This window comes from Lithobates pipiens, unplaced genomic scaffold (genome assembly GCF_037356315.1).
Source record: "Lithobates pipiens isolate NorthernLeopardFrog02 unplaced genomic scaffold, aLitPip1_a1.2 Scaffold_13, whole genome shotgun sequence".
In the NCBI taxonomy this organism is placed as follows: Eukaryota; Metazoa; Chordata; class Amphibia; order Anura; family Ranidae; genus Lithobates; species Lithobates pipiens.
In genome coordinates, this window is record NW_027507718.1 from 534,226,318 (window position 1) to 534,248,473 (window position 22,156).

The following is a 22,156-nucleotide window of genomic DNA, read 5'->3' on the forward strand; positions in this document are numbered from 1 at the left end:
CCCCCCCCCCCCCCCCCCCCCGACTGTAGACACTTCTGAAATACAGCCACGAATTGAAACCTGGACAGGAAGGTCCCATCCCCGTGCACCAGCAACGGCCACCCCCCCAGGTCTAATCCTCATGAATTCCGTCACCACCCGCACTGGACATATCGCCGAACCCGGCAACACATACAACCAAATATCCACCCCCTTCTCCCGCTGGTCCATCTTAGACTTGCGGAGCTTCAACAGCACGCTATCCTCCCACAGCGCCACATCTTGTCCCAACAGACCCCCCCAACCTTTTTTGCCGGACTGACCAATTCCCCTACCCAAAAAGCTCCAAAAAACGCTAGGGAGAACGCCGTTCGGAACCGCTGCTCCTCGTAGCCCGACGCACACAACCCCCCCAATTGATCGCAAATCGCCTGAAGAATAGCAAAAGTCACCGGCCTCCGCCCATACCTCTGCAGATTACCTTTCCGGTACCCCTTCAGGGCCTGCCGCACCCAGAAGCCCTTCGTAACATCCACTTCGCCCTGCAATTTAAACCAAAAGGCCAGTGCTGCCAGCTTCCGCTCACTCGACAATATGGACCCCATCCTTTCCATCTGCCTAGACACGAAATACAATACTAGTAAACCTCGATCAGTCCCCCCCCCCCAGCTCGGCGTCCGCCAGCCATGTAAAAGCCAACCATTCCCTCCACACTCTGCTGTATGCCGACCAAGTCGTTCCACTCACGACCTCATGATCCATCCTACGGCGACTCCAAAGCAACCTCCCAAAGCCACCCCGGGCAGGGGATCCCTCCTCTCACCATGTCCGGAGCCAAGGCCCGAAATCTCTGCCACTGAAATCGAGACAAGGCATCAGCCACGTTATTGTCCACACTCGGAATATGGACGGCATACAAAAATATTTCCATCTGCATGCACCGCAGCACCAGATGGCGCAGCAGCCTGATCACCGGTTGGGAAGAAGCCGACACCTGATTAATCACTTGCACCACTCCCATATTATTGCAATTCAACCTGATCTTCAGGTCCCGACATGCCGCACCCCACAATTCCACCGCCAGGACCACCGGAAATAGCTCCAGCAGCACAAGGTTCCTTGTAAACCCCGCATCCACCCATGTCTGTGGCCATGCCTCCTCACTCCAATGACCCTGGAAAAAGGCCCCGTAGCCCGTCGACCCCGCCGCATCCGTCACCAGCTCCAGGTCGAAGTTACTCACCGGCCCTTCCATCCAAACTGAACGTCCGTTGTATTCCTCCAGAAACGCATGCCAAACCCGCAGATCTTCCCTATGCGCCTTAGTCAATCTAATGAAGTGATTCGGAACGTGGGCCCCCGCCGTGGCCGCCGACAGCCATCGGCAAAACACCCTTCCCATCGGGATGATGCGGCAAGCAAAGTTCAACTTACCCAAAACCGACTACAACTTCCGTAGCTGCACCTTCCTCAGCCCCACCATCTCCCGAATCTCCACCCTGAGCCCTTCCACCCTGTCCCTCGGCAGCCGGCCCTCCATAGCGACCGTGTCTATCTCGATGCCCAAGAAAATCAGCACCGTCACCGGCTCTTCCGTTTTGTCCGCCGCCAGTGGAACCCCAAACTTCTCTGCAACATGCTGCAACGTGGCCAAAAGGATCGCACACACATTGGAAGCAGGGGGGCCCACCACCAGAAAGTCATCCAGATAATGGATAACCGATCCCCAGCCAGACACATCCCGCACCACCCACTCCGGAAAAGAGCTGAAGAGCTCGAACAAGGTGCAGGAAACGGAACAGCCCATGGGCAAACATCGGTCCACATAAAAACGGTCCTGCCAACAGCACCCCAAAAGGCGAAAGCTCTCCGGGTTAACCGGCAGTAGCTGAAATGCCGACTCAATGTCAGATTTTGCCATGAGCGCCCCCCACCCGAGTGACGCACCCAACCCACAGCAGCGTCAAAGGATGTGTACGACACCGTGCAGGCCTCTGGGTCTATGGCATCATTCACTGAACCCCCTTTCGGAAAGGAAAGGTGGTGAATAAGTCGGAACTTGTTAGGTTCTTTCTTAGGCACCTCTCCCCAAGGGGACACTACCAAATCCGGCAACGGTCGCTCAGAGAAAGGGCCAACCATCCGCCCCAAGGCCTCCTCCTTGGCCAATTTCTCCGATACCACCCCAGAAATTCCGCAGTGTGGACCGCAAGTTCCGTGCCATCGGCGGAACCGCAGCCAAGGAACATGGAATCTTGAAATCCACCGCAAATCCTTCCCCTAACACCCGCGCCGCCTCCCGATCCGGGTACCTACTTAGGAAAGGCCGCATCTTTTCCACCCTCACCGGGGTTATCCTTCTTGAACGCAGAGTTGACAGCACGCTTGCCTCTTTTAAAACAACGGGACAGTGCGTGACCCCCCCACACCCGGAGCATTTGACCCCCCCCCACACCCGGAGCATTCGTGCCGCAAACGACAGGACCCTCCGAATTTGCAGGACCCCTCGTTAAACTGCCAGCACATCGCCAATTTTTTTCCGACCAGAAGTCCAGAGGCGGGAGTTCCCCCGCCCCCCCCCCCCCCCAGAAAAAACTGAGACGGTGCCCTCGCCGACAACATCAAGTGCATCCAAAGGCTGATATCCTTGTGGTCTCACCTGATATCAGGCCGAACCGCCCTCCGCTGCCTAAACTGTTCATCATACCGCAGCCACGCCGTGCCCTCATAAACCCTATGAGCCTCACCAATGGCATCCATATAACAAAACAGGGCCGAGCAGTGTGCAGCCAATTTGCAAACGTCTGGGGTATCAGCCGATACCTCCTCTTCTCCTCGTCGTCCTTTTTTGAGTTGTCAGGCTTGACCCTATCCATGTTGAATTTCTCCAGGGGCAGCAAGGAAAATATTTCCACATACTCACCCTTGTTGATCTTATCCCACACCTCCTGCTTCCTATGCGCGCCCAACGGTCCCTCACAGCACACATACACCTCACACTTTGCGGCGTCTGCCAGCCTAACCACATCAACCCTATTCGCCGCCATGGCCTCCCCCGTCTTTTCTCCCCTGTGCGTAGTCACCGTTGCCGAGGCCGCTGTTGCCACCCCCACTGGCAGGGAACCCACTGAAGCCGGTGTGCCGACATGCTGCGGAGCCACTGCCGCCTGTTGTGTCTCCTGCTGTGCACCCAAACCCTGCGGAGTTGCTGCCACCTGTGTAGCACTCGCCACCACCGGTAAACCGGCCTGTAGAGAACCCCCCAGTGCCCCCACCATCACCTGTGCCCACATCCCGGACTGCGTCCTCTGACCCCAACCCACCGCGCGACCTGTGGGGGAACCCCCAGGGCATTGTCCGCGAAGCGCTGTATCAAATCTTTTAGACCCCCAGCAAAAGCCTGTAAAGGTTCCTGTGTCCCGCCGTCAGCGGGCTGACAGCCCACCCCCCCGCGGAACCACCTCCTCTGGCCTAGTAACGCCCGCGGCACCCCCTACACCCCCATCAAGAATTCTACACAATGCAGCATTAAAATCAATATGAGATAGTTGTAAGGTCTTACCTGGCTGCCTGGGTCTGCTCCTGTCAGCCGCCATTCTGGATGCTCCTGCCGTGTCGCTGCTGTCCCGGACCTCCTCACCCGATCCCGTCAGCTCTCCTTCCGAACGCACTTCTGCCGTAGGTAGCAAAGGCGTACTCAGCCCTCCGGGCAACAAGTTCCCAGCGGCCGTGGCTTCTCCTCGGGGTGCCGTGCCCCCGTCACCGTCGTCCCGACCAACCCTGGCTCCGCTCCGCGTGGCTGCTGCATTCTGCCCCCGCACGGGCCCCGCGGCTCATCCTCTCCCCTCTCTCACAGTGCTTCTCCCATCTTGCTGACCGGACCTGCCCGCAGCAGCTGGTGGCTGGCGCGCAGGCGCGACACTGCCCCTCCTCCGCCGGGTCTCCCCCTGTGATGGAACCTCTGCGGTGACAGGGGGAACAGTCCTCCCTCTCATCTTTGCCCTCGCCAGCGGGGAGCGGGTGCTGTCCGGTCCCCCTACCCTGCTACCCGAGCCCCGCCATTGCTGAGGATTCCACCCGAACACCCCTGGCACTGCTGTACCTGATTGTTTTGCTGGGGGGTGGCATCACCGGGCACCTAGGAGGGCGCTGGGCTCTGGTGGAGGGGCCTGGAGAAAAGCGATCCGACGGCCTGGACCGCCAAGCACGTGGAGTGACATCCCCCCCGCTGGTGCCCCCCCCGCCGCCTCCTGCGTGATGGCCGCCACCGGACTCTGCAGCCAGTCTGTCCCCCGGGATGCTGCTGCAGCCCTCAGCCGCTCAAATATAGCATCCAGCTCTGCCATGCTGCCCCTTGCCTTCCGATTGGTATGGTGAGTGAATGCTGGCCGCCCCGCACCTCCCGCCCCCCACAATACACGCTGAGACCGCCGGCTACACACCTCACGTCCGCTCAGCTCAACACGGCACGTGCTCTGCCCCACGCTTGCTGGTTAACTCTTCCCCTTCCGTTTATAAGACTCCACCCCCTTCCATTTATTTTGCACTCCACTCCTCCCCTTTCTCTCCCTACCTAATTAACCCACTACGTTCCTTCACCCTAGCCTTCGTCATGCCCGGCCCTCCACCTAGCTTTCAGCTTGCTTTCCGGGCCTCCCTTTATTACAAATACCAACCATATGCTTTAATTATACCATGGAAATTTGCTTTTATACTGCTTAATTATTGAAGGTCATTAAAAAGTAAAACATAAAAAGGAGAAATATAAATCCTGAGAGTGGACGGATTTCTAAATGATTTTCTCTTTCCAGGTTATCCCGTATCTGGCCTCAACAGCTCTATTGCAGTTCATAATATTGATGGTATGTAATGTATTGTATATTCTACACATTCCAGTTGTAGGTGGAGAAATATCTCTGTGTAGATGAGGTCGGGGTCTCTTCATGACTGATGGGACCTCTGGAGTTCTATCTGTGCTCCTGTTCATCATCCAATCAGATGTCAGATATCCAATGACTCCTCATTGCACCCATCCCATGTCCTCTATGGCGTCTGTCCCCGAAGAGGAGATCATTGCCCAGTGGTGGAGGAATTGATGAGCAGATAATGCTTCTCACTATATATGAAGTGTTTGTACTCAGACAGTTTTTATTGCGCTGCTCTCTGTAATAAGTGTTTGGCCAGTTTTGAACTAAGCACAGACTTTTAGAATTTCATTAAGGGAAATGATGCTTTTGTTTATGGAATATAAAACTCATATATAATTGCCACAAACATTACATTTTGTAATTCAATGTTTGTCATGGCCCCCAGGCCCCCAACACATCTCCCATCATCCCACCCCACCTACATGGAGTCAGACCCGCCAGCCAAATCCTCTGTTCTGTCCCCCAATGCCTCATATGCAGCTCCCACCACCACCACAGGGGGATTTTACTAAGGAATGAAGTGACTCCAGAGAAGGGCAACAAAACTGATGATCGGACTGGAGGACCGCAGCTATGAGAGACGGAGGGGTGTGGTTATGGGGGATAGATAAGCTCAGTTATGGGGGCTGAGGAGCTTAGTCATTGGGGATGGAGAACCTCAATTATGAAAATGGAGGAGCTCAGTTATGGGTGATGGAGCAGCTCAGTTATGGGGGATGGAGCAGCTCAGTTATTGGGGATGGAGGAGCTCAGTTATTGGGGTTGGAGGAGCTCAGTTATGAGGAACGGAGGAGCTCAGTTATGGGGGATGGAGGAGCTCAGTTATGGGGGATGGAGGAGCTCAGTTATGGGGGATGGTAGAACTCAGTTATGGAGGATGGGGCTGCTCAGTTATGGGGGATGGAGGAGCTCAGTTATGGGGAATGGAGAAGCTTGCATGTAGGAGATGAAGGACCTCCTTTATGGATGACGGAAGGCCTCAGTTATGGGGGATGGAGGAGCTCAGTTATGGGGGATGGAGGAGCTCAGTTATAGGGGATGGGGGAGCTCCGTTATGGGGGATGGAGGATCTCAGTTACGGGGGTTTAGGACCTCAGCTATTGGGAGTGGTGGATTTCAGTTTTGGGGGATGGAGGTCTTTAAAAAAGGGAGATGAAGGACCTCAGTTATGGGGGGGGGGGGTGGAGGTGCTTGGTTATGGGGATAGAGAAGCTCAGTTATGGCAGATAGGGGACTTCAGGTATGGCAGATGGAGGAGCTCAGTTATGGGGATGGAGGAGCTCAGTTATGGGGACGGAGGAGCTCAGTTATAGGGGATGGGGGAGATCAGTTATGGGGATGGAGGAGCTCAGTTATGGGGACGGAGGAGCTCAGTTATAGGGGATGGGGGAGATCAGTTATGGGGGATGGAGGATCTCAGTTACGGGGGTTTAGGACCTCAGCTATTGGGAGTGGTGGATTTCAGTTTTGGGGGATGGAGGTCTTTAAAAAAGGGAGATGAAGGACCTCAGTTATGGGGGTGGGTGGAGGAGCTTGGTTATGGGGATAGAGAAGCTCAGTTATGGCAGATGGGGGACTTCAGTTATGGCAGATTGAGGACCTCAGATATGGGGGATGTAGGACCTGTCAGGAGCCATGAATCAGACTGAGACAGAAAATGCAGTAAAAATCACACCTTTAATGTAATGGTAAAAATGGTACAGATCAGTAAACAGGAACACAGCAGAGACACTCCATATTTGTTGACTAGGTGAAGGCACAAAAGGAATGAATAAGGCAGTTTAAATAGCCAAAAGGGGCTGGCTGTAGGTGGGACGGATGAACAGGTAATGATAACCAGGTGAGCCACCGTGGAAACAATGAGTGCTGACAATTATCCAACATCTGAGCAGCCTGAGCACAGAGAAGAGAGCTGATAAGAGCCCAGCCCTGAAAGTACCCCCTCCTCAATATCCCCTCCCCCTTGGAGGGGCACTAGGTTTGAGGGGAAAAAAGCATGAAGGAGGACTGGAGTATGTACGTTCAAGGATGGAACCCAAGAGTGTCCCTGTGGACCATAACCTCTCAGATGAACAAGGTACTGTATGCTCTCACAAAACCTATGGGAGTCAATGACAGATTGTATCTCATACTCCTCATGGTTCTCAACCTGAACCGGGCAAGAATGTGGTACCGAGGTGGTGAAGCGGTTGCGCACCAAAGGTTTTAATAAGAAGACATGGAATACATTACAAATATGCATGGATTTGCAGATGAACCCCCTAAGAAAGTGAATCAGCAACATAGTCCTCCATGGCTTTATCCTCCGAGACAGGAGGAGGCATGACACCAGGTTAAAGGTCAATTGCGCAATCACATGACCGGTGTGGAGGCAAACTACCGGCTTGACCTTTGTCAAAGACATCGCTAAATTCACAGGACTCCCCTGGCAAAGAGGAGAGTGAAGAGGTGCACAAGACCTTAACCACTTTGTTTTACTGCATTGTAGTGACTAGGAAAGAACCTCAGCACAATGCCAATCAAAAGAGGGATTGTGCCTCTGTAACCAAAGATAACCAATGACAACCGGGTAATGAGGTGAGGAAATGGATTTAAATTGGATTATCTCATGTTGCAGAGCCCCTATGGCCATGGACAATGTAGCAGTCTCATGAGTTACATGGGCAGGCTGTAAAGGTCTTTCATCAATAGCCTCAATGGCAAGTGGAGTGGCACAAAGCTGCAGCGGAATTGAGTGCTTAGACACAAAGGCACCATCTATGATCAGGCCTGCAGCCCCAGAGTCTGTGTTTCGATGGACGACTCAGACCACCAAAGGGTAACCAGAACTAGAGGCTTATCCTTTAGGATAACTGGGGATGCAGCACCTAAGGTCTATCCCCGACATGACTTTAAGGTGAGGGTGTTTTTTGGATGGGTAGGACAAGACTTCGAAAAGTGACCGGCCTGGACACAATAAAGGCACAATCTCTCCCTCCTCCTAAAGGTCCTCTCCTCCTCAGAGAGATGTGTGAAACCCAACTGCATGGGTTTTACTTCACTGGTGGTCTCGGTACCAGGAGGCATGGGAGGTGAGGGAGGCATGGGAGGTGAGGGAGGCAAGAGTGGGGATGCAAAGCTAAGGAGGCTTCCGCAAGCACTCCTTAAAGGAAGGTCTCTCTCGGAATCTGGAGTCAATGTGAATGGAAAACGTGATCTGTAGGTATGTCTCGGGCTGCAATTGCATCTTTAATGTTATCCAAAAGTCTATGAGATAAAGAAGCTACGAGGGCCTCATCGTTCCAAGCAACCTCTGCTGCCAGAGTACGGAATCCAATGGCGTATTCGGCAACAGTTCTCGTACTCTGATGGAAATTAGACTTTTTACAGCAGAAGTGGAACGTCAAATACTCTTTTAAAGGACGTCACAAACTCAGGGTGACTCAGGATAATGGGTTTTTGCATCTCCCAAAGGGTTTGTCCAGTCCAAGGCTCTATCAAAAAGCAAAGAAATAATGAAGCCGGCTTTAGTTCTGTCTGTGGGGAACGCCTGGGGCAGCATCTCCTAAGTATATCCTAACCTGGTTCAAAAACCCTCTGAATTGGACTGGATCGCCCCCAATTTGCTGGGGAACCAGACATACCTCTTATAGAGGTAATACTCGAGGCGGGTGCCTGCACAAAGACTGGAGCAGAAGCAAGGAGGGCCGGCGAACAGCCTCAGTGGGAGGATTCCAGGTGTGCCGTGCGAATTGGGAGCATCTGTAACGCCATGGCAAACTGATTCATGAGGTACTGTCAGGAACTATGAATCAGACTGAAACAGAAAATGCAGTAAAAATCACACCTTTAAAGTTTGTATCATGTATCATTTTTCTTCCACATCACAATTATGTGTCGCTTTGTGTTGGTCCATCACATAAAATCCCAATAAAATCCATTTATGTTTTTGGTTGTAACATGTGGAAAATTTCAAGGGGTGTGAATACTTTTTCTAGGAGCTGTAATTGATGGTCGCCTTATGGGCTAAATAAACTCAAAGGGCCCCTAAAAAATGTGTGGATTTTTATGAATTTACAAGGCGTCTAAAATATTCAGTTATCCACCAATGAAATAAGGGCAGCAGGTACTTAGGTCTCCTGGAAAATGACGGCAACTGGATTTCCTGATGATGCCTCTATAGGCGAAACGCGTAGAGGTTGGGTTGCTGTCTAATATAGTGGATAACCACTGATGTCATATCCAGCTACTGCTCGCCAGGACCATCGCCAATTGGTGGGGGGGGTAAACGAGTTGGGTGGGCCAGATTCAGATTGCCGAGGGCATTTGTGCAGGCTGATTAAGCTGGTGTCGGTCAGGATACATCTTTTTTTTTTTTTGTAATAAGCTTTATTGGATTTTTGGAGGATAACAAATCTGACAAAGTGTTCAGGAAAGTAAATGAACAGGAGCGAGTTTACTCATTATTCTTAGATGGTACATAACATCAGCAAATAAACCTTGGCGCGATTGGAAAAACCATATATAGTAGCTTTAGATAATACCATAGGAAGGGATTGGGGATGAGATAAAAGTTGGAAGGTTTCCCTTAAGCCCCATACACACTATCAGATTCTCAGCTGATTTCTGTCTGCAGATTTACCAAAACCATGTAGTAGAAGGGCCGGCCTGATTGCAGACACATTGAAACCCCTAAGGTTTGACCTCATATTGTATGGTTTTGGTAAAGCTAAAGACAAAAATCAGCAGAAAATCTAATGGTGTGTAGGGGGCTTTAGTCTGCATGGAAGCCAATAAAACTTGGGTAGCAGGAAGGGGGTTGTTGGGTCAAGGAAGGTGGGGGAGGGAGGTAAAACTACACACTAACCACCAGGCATCTGGGGGCCATGGAGGGGTGCGAAGCATTTCCCGGTCAGGGTGTGTGGTGGGGTGATGAGGAAGGGTGTGGCTAGGGAAATGGGAGGGTACATGTGCAGTGGTGTGAACAAGTGTTTGCCCCCTTCCTCATTTCCTGTTCCTTTGCATGTTTGTCACACTTAAGTGTTTCGGAACATCAAACCAATTTAAACAATAGTCAAGGACAACACAAGTAAACACAAAATGCAATTTGTAAATGAAGGTGTTTATTATTAAAGGTGAAAAAAAATCCAAACCATCATGGCCCTGTGTGAAAAAGTGATTGCCCCCTAAACCTAATAACTGGTTGGGCCACCCTTAGCAGCAACAACTGCAACCAAGCGTTTGCGATAACGTGCAATGAGGCTTTTACAGCGTCCTGGAGGAATTTTGGCCCATTCATCTTTGCAGAATTGTCCTAATTCAGTTACATTAGAGGGTTTTCGAGCATGAACGGCCTTTTTAAGGTCATACCACAACATCTCAATAGGATTCAGGTCAGGACTTTGGCTAGGCCACTCCAAAGTCTTCATTTTGTTTTTCTTCAGCCATTCGGTGGTGGACTTGCTGGTGTGTTTAGGATCATTGTCCTGCTGCAGAACCCAAGTTGGTTTCAGCTTGAGTACACGAACAGATGGTCGGACATTCTCCTTCAGGATCTCTTGGTAGACAGCAGAATTCATAGTTCCTTTTATCACGGCAAGTCTTCCAGGTCCTGAAGCAGCAAAACAGCCCCAGACCATCACACTACCACCACCATATTTTACTGTTGGTATAATGTTCTTTTTATGAAATGCAGTGTTCCTTCTACGTCAGATATACTTGGACACACACCTTCCAAAGAGTTCCACTTTTGTCTCATCGGACCACAGAATGTTGTCCCAAAAGTCTTGGGGATCATCAAGATGTGTTGTGGAGAAATTGAGAGGAGCTTTGATGTTCTTTTTGCTCAGCAGTGGTTTTCTCCTTGGAACTCTGCCATGCAGGCCATTTTTGCCCAGTCTTTTCCTGATGGTGGAGGCATGAACGCTGACCTTAACTGAGGCAAGTGAGGCCTGCAGTTCCTTGGACGTTGTTGTGGGGTCTTTTGTGACCTCTTGGATGAGTCGTCGCTGCTCTCTTGGGGTAATTTTGGGCGGCCGGCCACTCCTGGGAAGGTTCACCACTGTTCCATGTCTTCGCCATTTGTGGATAATGGCTCTCACTGTGGTTCGCTGGATTCCCAAAGCTTTGGAAATGGCTTTATAACCCTTTCCAGACTGATAGATCTCAATTACTTTCTTTCTCAATTGTTCCTGAATTTCTTTGGGTCTCGGCATGATGTGTAGCTTTTAAGGATCTTCTGGTGGACCTTACTGTGTCAAGCAGCTCCTATTTAAGTGATGCCTTGATTGTGAACAGGTGTGGCAATAATCAGGCCTGGGTGTGGCTAGAGAAATTGAACTCAGGTGTGGACAACCACAGTTATAGTATGTTTTAACAAGGGGGGCAATCACTTTTTCACATAGGGCCATGATGGTTTGGATTTTTTTTCACCTTTAATAATAAACACCTTCATTTACAATTTGCATTTTGTGTTTACTTGTGTTGGCCTTGACTATTGTTTAAATTGGTTTGACGTTCCGAAACACTTAAGTGTGACAAACATGCAAAGGAACAGGAAATGAGGAAGGGGGCAAACACTTTTTCACACCACTGTATATATAGTTGGGGGTAACATCAAGGAGAACTAATGGAGAAGTGGATGATTGGTACAGCAAGAAAAAGAGGTGTCCGGAGAGGAAGGCACCCCTCCCCCTCTACTAACTGGGGGTGCTGGTAGACCATACATCGAAAACCAAGTAGCATATTAAAACGTACCATAGAGAGACAACAGCTAATCATAGGGTATTTGAGCAGACATCACGGTCAGTGGTTGGTAGGGACGGGGTGGGTACAAGCACCCACTGCTTCCTTAGCAACCATTGACAACCAGAAGCTGTCACGTTAGACCACATTGAATGTTTGATTGCAAACCCTGAGCTCATCCCTCGTCCCATTGCGGTAAGCTCCATGGTCAGTGAGGACTATGGTGAGTCCACAAGGTAAACTGACCACCCCACAGGTACGTTCTCCATTTTGGTTTCGACCAATCACACGCTAGAGCTTCATTTCCTGCCCTGGAATACTATTATTCTGCTCCAGAAGGAGAATGCAAAAGTCTCCTTCGCCTGCAGGGCACAGTGTAAGGGCGGCGCTATGGTCAGAACGTGAAGCCTCCAGAGTAACAATGGAGGGTAGAGAAGGATCGGACTGTCCACCAATATCTGTTTATCCCTCATCCTCATAGAGTTCCCGTTGTACAATAGACCAGGAATGTCCTTCCACAGAATCCAGATCCCTGGAGCCCAACCTGCCTCCAAGGGGCCACGTGCTGCTATTGGGTACTCACCATGTGGCCCTCAGGGCCCCAGAATCTCAAATTCCATGTTTGTCTTACCCAGTTGCTTACTAAGGCCAGTGAATGGCGGGATTCTATTAAATGAGATGTATACGATTTGGTTTATTTACTAAACCTTTACTATTGATGAGTAAAGGGGTGAAGTAGCAGAGATCTTAGCAGTCTCACATAATGTGTCTCCAGTCTAGGACTGGCCCCTGATCATTATGTGTGGCCCTTTGGTGATGTCAGGGGTCCCCTAGTTTAAGAATGTTGACCACCACTGATATAGATGGTCCTCCAGATTATACGACAAATCAGAGGTGTGAGCGCCATAAGTCCTCATTGACAAAAATCATATCTCCTATCATGTGACCACAGTGAGATGAGATCTGATTGGTTGCTGGGGCTCAGGTCACATGGTACATCCTCATCACTCTGTATATATAGTAACTTTTCAAGTTGGAAGATCAAACCTAACTCTGTGCCTTCTGTTCTCCTTTATTTTCAGTGGGCATCGTCTATCCAGGTAAGGAACTTCATTAAATGTCTTTTTATGTTTCCATTGTTTTGTAACAAAAAAAAATCACTTTAAGTCTGTTTGGATTTTAAGGGAGTACCCCGTGCAAATCCCCTCCCCCCCAAAAAAACACACAAGGTCCCCCGGAAAATTCCACTCCAAACCCTTAATCTAAAACCCCCCAAAAAAAGTCCCACAATGTTGGATCCATCACGTCATTCAGCGCTGTTTATACACCTGAATCATGATGCCCATCCCCCACTGAAAGAAAATAAAATAGCCACCCACCGAGACGCGTCTAGATCCTTCTCATCCCGCCAAATGATGGGGTGAGTGGAAATACACTGATATAGATGGTCCTCAGATTATACAACCAATCAGAGGTATGGACACCATAAGGGCTCATTGACAAAAATGATATCTTCTATCATGTGACCACAGTGATCTGAGATCTGATTGGTTGCTGGGGCTCAGGTCACATGGTACATCCTCATCACTCTGTATAAAGTAACTTTTATATCAATGGAAGATCAAACCTAACTCTGTGTCTTCTCTTCTCTTATTTTCATGTCACATGAAATATCCAGGTGAGGAGATTCATTATTAGAAGTCTTTTTATGTTTCCATCATTCTGTAACAAAAATGTCAATGAAAGTCTGATTGGATTATAAGGGCGTGCCCCGTACAAAAACAGAAAAAAGTCACCAGCAAATCCATCCCCAGACCTTTAATCTGAGAAAAAAATGTAAAGTATCTAAAAAGAAAGACAAAGTTGTTCACAAATCCAATAATTAAAAACAGTCCCACAATGTACGTCCACATCCATGGCGGCATCCAGCATTGTTTATCCACCTCAATCGTGATCCCCATCACCCACTGAAAGAATAAGAGAAAGTCACCCACCGAGACATGTCTCGATCATTCACACGCCTTCCACCAAATGACCGGGTAAGTGGAAATACATCAAGAAAACAAAAGCACGAGATCCCTCCAACATTCCACACCAAACCCTTATCTGAGCATGCAGCCTGGCTGGCCAGAGAAGGTGGGGGAGGAGCGGATAGATACCTTCCATTTTGTTTCCATTCAGTTCTGCCCTCATCTCCCGAGTGATAGCCAGGGCTTTTTTTTCTCAGTGAATGGGTTCCCGAAAGTTATCTATGCCCCCACCGCAACCCTTCCCTTGTGACCCCGTGCCCCTCCCACTACCACTTTCACCATGCGCGCCAAGACACTCCCACTGCACACCTAGATATTCCAAGTAGGGAGGCCACACTTTGAACTGCTAGGTGGAAGTGGTGGGCTCATACGTAAAAGACGAAACTCAGAGGGCCTGGCCTTGCCCCATCAGATTAATAGTTTCATAGTTACTAAGGTTGAATAAAGACACCAGTCCAACCTGAGTGAGTGTATATCCCTATCCCTGTACATTACACACTCACATTGGTCCCTACCCTCAAGGAGCCACAATCTAAGGTCCCCATTCATATACTAGGGCCAATTTTGGACAGAAGCCAATTAACCTACCTGCATGTCTTTGGAGTGTGGGAGGAAACCCACACAGGCACAGGGAGAACATGCAAACTCCAAGCAGATAGTGTAGGTGTTGGGATTTGAACCAACGACCCTTTTTACTGCTAGGTGAGAGTGCTAACCACTACACCACTGTGCCACCCACTATACCTCTGTGCCACTGTGCCGCCATAGATGTAGGAATATGGACTACAATTGCAACAAACAGTTATTCCCTGTCCTATCTGTATGTAGCGCCCCCCTGTGTATACTAGAAGCAAAGAGTGTACCTCCAGATTCACCCCAGGGCTGAGTCCATGGTTATAATGGGAAGTTAGAACAAATATTGGTCACTTTAGGTAGTTTTCAATGCTTTAATTAAGAACTTGAAAGAAGTAGTAGTTAAGGGGTTGAGGGGAGGTTGCAGATACCCTTTCATAGCATATCACTTACATACTCCTTAGATTAAGGGACAACAACACAGCTTTCTTCTAGCAGATCTTCAATATCTGAGTAGGCCTCTGGCACAGACCTAACAAACCTTACGATGTCTGGATAAGCCTCCCCCAAGGACTTAGCAGCCAGTACGATACCTGAATAAGTCTCTCTCACAAACTTAGCAGCCAGGAACGTGTTGCCTTAATTGGATTGTAGAACAGCTTCACAGTAACAGAACTTTTAAGCCATCCAGCAGTATTGTGAGGGTAGGTTAGTTGTAGGTGCATCCTCCAAGTAAGTCACCAGGCCCTTCTGAGAGACCGGCCTGCATCCTGGCTCTCTCTAGCAAGGGTCCTCCCCTGGATTTTCTCAGCTTGGCTCGGCTTCTTTCAAACAAGCAAGACAGCCTAAAGACCACCTCAGAAGTGGTAGGCCCCCAGACAGGCTTCTGGGCCTACTTGTTCAGCTTGCAGCAGCGTGGCCTCAGGCTTGAAGGGCCACAAGGTCAGGAATTCTCAGAGCACGTGGCCTCTGTCCAATAAATACCCCCTCCCAGAATGCACAGCGGCTAGGAACCTCCTACTGGGCTGTTTCTGGAAAAAAGAATGTTCATTACAGGTTAACTAAGTTGCTATTCTCCCACTGTCCTGTGGTACCAGCGACACCTACTGGCAACAGTGGGAAATGCACAACACAGTCAAATTTGGGACAGATCCAAATAATCTATGTACAATCAGTCTGAGCTGGTTACAGCTCAGTCATAAACTAAATTTACCTTATAGCCCCATGTAGCACTGACCCCCGAAGGAGCTGCTGGTTTGATTTGGCCTTATTGTTACCTCACCTGCTTGCTTCTCCGTCTTGGGGATCCCATGGTAAATGGCCCAAAGAATGTTGAAACTGACACTGAATCCTCTTTTGGGTTATTTATTTAGAAAAAAACAAAGTCTCTTAATGGAGGGTAGAGGGTGAGGGGTGAGTTCAGGCACTTAAATTGCAAGGTGAAAGTATTAAGAGATGTTTCCCAACTGGATTCAACAACCCCCCGGATAGACCTCTCTCACTAGGCCCGCAGCCGGTGGGATGCTCGGCAAAGTCTCTGCCACAGACTTGTGAGATACACTTGAGCGTTACTGAGGGATGTGGATAAATTTAAAGAGCTGACATACGGTACCAGGTTCTCTCAGCTGGTCCGAGTGTTGATCCAGGTTGCGTCCTTTAACTAAGTCTCCAGGCTCCTTCACAGAAACCAGCCTTGCGCACGGCATTCTCCTGAAAGAGTCCTCCCCTGGGGTTCTTCAGTTGCTGGGCCTCTCCCTTCTGATGAGACGGCACTGGGCCATCCCTGGATCAGTAGGCCCCGAAATTTGCTTGGGCCTATCCCTTCAGTTGCGAGACACAGGATGCATAGTTCCGCACCCCAGGCCAGGAGGGCCATGGGGCTGGGTCAGGAGGATCACCAGAACCAAACAGACAGAAAATAATCCCCCGCCAACATGGTGTCAGTACCTTAAATACCACCCCACAGAATGCACATCAGGAAAACACTACCACTGGGCTGGTTCCGAGAGATAAGTGGCATTCAATGCACCCAGCTAGACTGCGTTTCTACTCTTGCCATTGGTGACAGCGAAACCTGCGGTCAAGGAGAACCCAGTGCAACCCAGCTGGACTGGTACTGAAACCAGAAATTTAGAGAAATAACCCCGAAGCCCAACTGTGGCTTCAGGCAACTTAACTTTACAAAAACAATAACGCCTGCTCGTTAGGAGCCAGCGCTACACCCATTTTTGGGAACAAGGGGCTACATGTTTACTATATTATCCCTCTAGTGCCCGATGTTACTAAACTGACATCATATTTGTGAGCCTAACCAAAGGGATTGTGGTATTGGAAGTTCCATCAGATGACTATCCCCCTGCATGACTATACACCCGGACAACATATCCCAGGGATCTTTGCTACCATCATGGAGACTGCTGGGAAGGGCTATAAGAGAAACCAGAGACCCGCCCCAGGGTTTCTTCTTCCCAGGCCTTGTGTGTGAGGGATCTCCCCGTGCAGGGAGAGTGAGAGCACGGCCTACCACTGAGAGGGGGTCCAGAGCTGCCTGCTGTTCATTGGACATCTGACCAGCACCAATTCGACCATACAGCAACCCACGCTTCGCGTTCCGCATTCGGGTGATAGTCACAGGCGGGTCCTCAGCCAGGATGCCTATTCGACAGTCGCAATCTGGAAGGCGCTTGATTGACCTGGTGGTTGGTGAGAGGGAAATCGCTCACCTTTGCATGTTTTTTTTTGGTTGTTTACTGGGACGTTGTGTACAGACAGCTTTACTTTGGGAACACTTCACTGCACTTCTATTCCAACATTTAGATCCTTACAGGGTCGGGACAAGGGGTGGGCAGGAGGGGAAGCTGCCCTGGGCACTGTGGTATCATGGGCGGTGGGGGGGGCACCACAAGGAAATAGGGGGGAGGGGATTTGTGTTGGAAAGGGGGATTTGGGGGGCAGCAGGGAGTAAGTATTCTTCTAGGAGGGGAAATTTGGGGGGTATGCTAAAATTTAGGGGGAGAAGGAATGGGGAAGAAGATTTGTGCTAGGAAGGATGATTGGGGTGCTTTGTGCTGGAAGGGGGATTTGCAGTGGGGTTATTGGGAGGGGTAATCTCAGGGGTAGGTAATTTGTGCTAGGAGGAGTGATTTTTTTGGGGGGGCACTTGAATTAGGGGGGGGATTTGGGGGGTGGGGGTAAGATTTGTGCTGGGAGGAGGGGGAATTTATGCTTAGGGGGGTTTTGATGATGCATAATGCCCATACACCTTGGGGGAGGGGTGGGGGTGCAGTTTGGCATGTTTGCCCTGGGCTGTGGATGACCTTTGTCCCACCACTGCATCCTTAGCTGCAATAAGCATAAGGCCGCGTACACACGCGCGGACTGTTCGCCCAACCTTGTTCGGCAAACAGTTTGTCAAACAGTCCGCTCAAAATTTGCATGAGCGGACTTGCCCACACACGAGCGGACTGTTTGACGAACAAGGTTGGGCAAACAGTTCGCTCAACTTTTGAAATGAACGGACTCGCCCACGTAAGGAGGAGGCAAATCCGCCCATTTCGAGCGCGTGTACAGGTAGGCGGGGCCCGCGAAGGATACGTCGCGGGCTCCGCCGCCTGGAATGGGCTTTAAGGGGAACCCCAACGCCGAAAAAAAATCGGCGTGGGGGTTCCCCCCAAGTCCACACCAGACCCTTGTCCGAGCACGCTACCCGGCCGGCCAGGAAAGGGGGGCGAGCGAGCGCGCCCCCCCTCCTGAGCCGTACCAGGCCGCGTGCCCTCAACATGGGGGGGTGCCTTGGGGAAGGGGGGGCCGCGCGGCCCCCCCACCCCAAAGCACCTTGTCCCCATGTTGATGAGGACAAGGGCCTCTTCCCGACAACCCTGGCCGTTGGTTGTCGGGGTCTGCGGGCGGGGGGCTTATCGGAATCCGGGAGCCCCCTTTAAGAAGGGGGCCCCCGGATACCGGCCCCCCACCCTATGTGAATGAGTATGGGGTACAATGTACCCCTACCCATTCACCTGTGAAATAAAGTACAAAAAAAAACACAACACATAGAAAAAGTATTTTATTGCACAGCTCCGGGGGTCTTCCGTCTTCGGGGGTCTTCTCGCCGGACTCCTCCGCTATGTGTGTGTAGCTCTTTTGCTAGCGGAGGAGTCCGGCTTTCTTCCTCCCCGCCGCCGGCCTCTTCTCCCGACTTCGGGGGTCTTGTCCCCCTCTTCGGTTCTTCTGCCGGGCCACCGCGCCTGGTCCGGTGGCCCGGTCTTCTGTCGCCGTCTTCCGTTCTTCTGTCGCCGCCTTCGGTTCTTCTGCCGGGCCACCGCGCCTTCTTGTAGCTCTTTTACAGGCGGTGGCCCGGTCTTCTGTCGCCGATGTCGTCGCCGCCGCCGCCGCCGCCTTCCGTTCTTGTTCTTCTTCTTGTTCTTCTTCTTCTCCTGGAGATGTTGACTCGACGAGCTCTCCGGCCGGAATGCCAGGGACGCGCTCTGCTGCCACTTATATAGTGACAATGGGGCGGGGTCACATGGTATATGTCACATGGGTTGGTCACATGGGTTGATGTCACATGGGGACTATGACATCGTAAGGGGGCGGGGTCACCATGTGACCAACCCATGTGACATATACCATGTGACCCCGCCCCATTGTCACTATATAAGTGACCGCACAGCGCGTCCCCGGCATTCCGGCCGGAGAGCTCGTCGAGTCAACATCTCCAGGAGAAGAAGAAGAAGAACAAGAAGAAGAACAAGAACGGAAGGCGGCGGCGGCGGCGGCAACGACATCGGCGACAGAAGACCGGGCCACCGCCTGTAAAAGAGCTACAAGAAGGCGCGGTGGCCCGGCAGAAGAACCGAAGGCGGCGACAGAAGAACGGAAGACGGCGACAGAAGACCGGGCCACCGGACCAGGCGCGGTGGCCCGGCAGAAGAACCGAAGAGGGGGACAAGACCCCCGAAGTCGGGAGAAGAGGCCGGCGGCGGGGAGGAAGAAAGCCGGACTCCTCCGCTAGCAAAAGAGCTACACACACATAGCGGAGGAGTCCGGCGAGAAGACCCCCGAAGACGGAAGACCCCCGGAGCTGTGCAATAAAATACTTTTTCTATGTGTTGTGTTTTTTTTTGTACTTTATTTCACAGGTGAATGGGTAGGGGTACATTGTACCCCATACTCATTCACATAGGGTGGGGGGCCGGTATCCGGGGGCCCCCTTCTTAAAGGGGGCTCCCGGATTCCGATAAGCCCCCCGCCCGCAGACCCCGACAACCAACGGCCAGGGTTGTCGGGAAGAGGCCCTTGTCCTCATCAACATGGGGACAAGGTGCTTTGGGGTGGGGGGGCCGCGCGGCCCCCCCTTCCCCAAGGCACCCCCCCATGTTGAGGGCATGCGGCCTGGTACGGCTCAGGAGGGGGGGCGCGCTCGCTCGCCCCCCTTTCCTGGCCGGCCGGGTAGCGTGCTCGGACAAGGGTCTGGTGTGGACTTGGGGGAACCCCCACGCCAATTTTTTTTCGGCGTTGGGGTTCCCCTTAAAGCCCATTCCAGGCGGTGGAGCCCGCGACGTATCCTTCGCGGGCCCCGCCTACCTGTACACGCGCTCGAAATGGGCGGACTTTCCGAGCGGGAACAGTCCGCTCATTTCGAAAGTACAGCGGACAGGCCCACACACGGGCGGACTGTTCGCTCAAACACAGTTTCAGCGGACAGTTTTTCGGAATTTCCGAAAGACTTTGTCCGTCCAACTGTCCGCTGAAACTGTCCGCTGAAAGCCCACACACGAGCGGACTGTCCGCCCAAACACTGTTCAGCGGACAAGGTTGGGCGAACAGTCCGCCCGTGTGTACGCGGCCTTAGAGATACTAGCACACTGTTACTACACCTTATTGGATACAGTAAATGAGCTCCAACTGCCGGGGAAGATCATCAGATCTGCAACGGGGACATTCTGTCATTGCTGCTTAAAGGGCCCTTATACCATCCTTGCTTAGCTTCATCTCTCATTAGGATAAAAGGTTAAACAGGCCAGCCTGGGTTTCTCTTCGTAGAAGTATTGTGAGAATTTATGCTTAAAGCGGTTCTTCACCCTAAAGGGGAAGTTCCGCTATTCTGATCCCTCCCCCCCTCCGGTGCCACAATCGGCACCTTTCAGGGGGGTGCAGTTACCTGGATAATCCAGGTAACTGCACACACTTCCAGCCAGACCGCCACAGAACCCCCGCAGACGCCCCCCCCCCCCCCCGTTGTGTTCTGGGAAACACACAGTTCCCAGAGACACAGCGGGGGACCATAAGAGACGCGCAGCGCGACTCGCGCAGCGCGACTCGCGCATGCACAGTAGGGAACCGGGCAGTGAAGCCGTCATGCTTCACTTCCCGATTCCCTGACAGAGGATGGCGGCGGTAGCAGCAGCGAGACGAGCGATCGCTCGTCATCTGCCGCCGACATCGCTGGAACCTGGGACAGGTAAGTGTGATTTTATTAAAAGTCAGCAGCTGCAATATTAGTAGCTGCTGGCTTTTAATATTTTTTTTTTTAGGTGCAGCTCCTCTTTAACTTTTCTTATCCTTTCAAGTGGTACTCCATTGTACATATATACAGCATATATAGTATTCTGTTGCTGCCCACTGTCTTAAAGCGGAGGTCCACCCTAAAGTGGACCTTCCGCTCATCGGAACCCTCCCCCCCTCCGGCGCCACAATTGGCACCTTTCAGGGGGGAGGGGGGTACAGATACCTGTGCAGTACAGGTATCTGTACCCACTTCTGGGATAGCTCTCTGCGGAAAGGGGCGTATATTACGCCCCTTTCCGCAAGTCCCGCCCCTTTCCGCAAGTGCCCCGCTGCCTGCTGGGAAAACACACAGATCCCAGAGGCAGCGGGGACCGTCCTTATTGCGCAGCGCGGCTCGCGCATGCGCAGTAGGGAACCGGGAAATGAAGCCGAAAGGCTCCATTTCCTGATTCCCATACCCAAGATGACGGCGGCAGCACCCGAGAAACGATCGAGAGATCTGGACAGGTAAGTGTCACTATTTTAAAAGTCAGCAGCTGCAGTATTTGTAGCTGCTGGCTTTAAAAAAAATAAAAAACGTGGAGTCCCGGCGGACTTCCACTTTAACTGTTTTACTGGAGGAATCACTCTACTGAGCTTGTGCTGTTAACCAAAGCTCGGTTGAACCATTACCCTTATGCTATAACTGTACCTTATCTGAAGCATTCCAGTAAATGTTAACATATTATTAGTGATGGACGAACTTCCGACGGAACGTTCGCGGCAGGCCCCATTGACTTCAATAGGAGGCGAACTTCGCAAACCTATAGGTCAAATTTGCAGCCACAAAATAATTACTAGCTGTGCAAACATAGTCCCACCACATGGCCAATGACATAACACATGTATGAGGTGAATCTGGGATCGACAACTACAAGCATTCTTTTTTTATATGGGAAATTCTGACAATGCAGGACTCAGGAGCGCATGAAGGCCATGGAGGAGAGGGAAGGTCAGGGTAGGCAAAGAAGAGGGTGCAGGAGATGATCACCAGCACTGTGATATAGAGCACTGACACCTGCACCGTGATAGAGTCATCTGACACCAGCACCATGATAGAGAGCACTGACATCAGCAGCGTGACATAAAGCACTGACATCAGCACCGTGATATAGAGCACTGACAGCAGCACCGTGATAGAGTGATCTGACACCAGCACCGTGATAGAGAGCACTGGCATCAGCAGCGTGACATAAAGCACTGACACCAGCAACGTGATATACAGCACTGACACCTGCACCGTAAGCAGCCCCAGGAGGAAGTCAGCATAGCACAGGGATGGTGGGAGCTCCTCATAATGAGCATAGCACAGGGATGGTGGGAGCCCCTCATAATAAGCAGCCCCAGGAGGAATTTAACATAGCACAGGGATGTGGT

The 22,156-nt window shown here is 51.3% G+C and overlaps 1 protein-coding gene across 1 annotated transcript in view; it reads left to right on the top strand.

Annotated features, from left to right (window-relative positions):
* Positions 1-22,156, top strand: part of LOC143975715 (proteinase-activated receptor 1-like) — a 134,128-nt gene that overhangs the window by 37,607 nt on the left and 74,365 nt on the right. The window contains exons 3-4 of the mRNA XM_077478213.1: positions 4,791-4,841; positions 12,713-12,730. Of these exons, the coding sequence (XP_077334339.1) occupies positions 4,791-4,841; positions 12,713-12,730 (69 nt within the window). The remainder of the gene's footprint in view (positions 1-4,790; positions 4,842-12,712; positions 12,731-22,156) is intronic.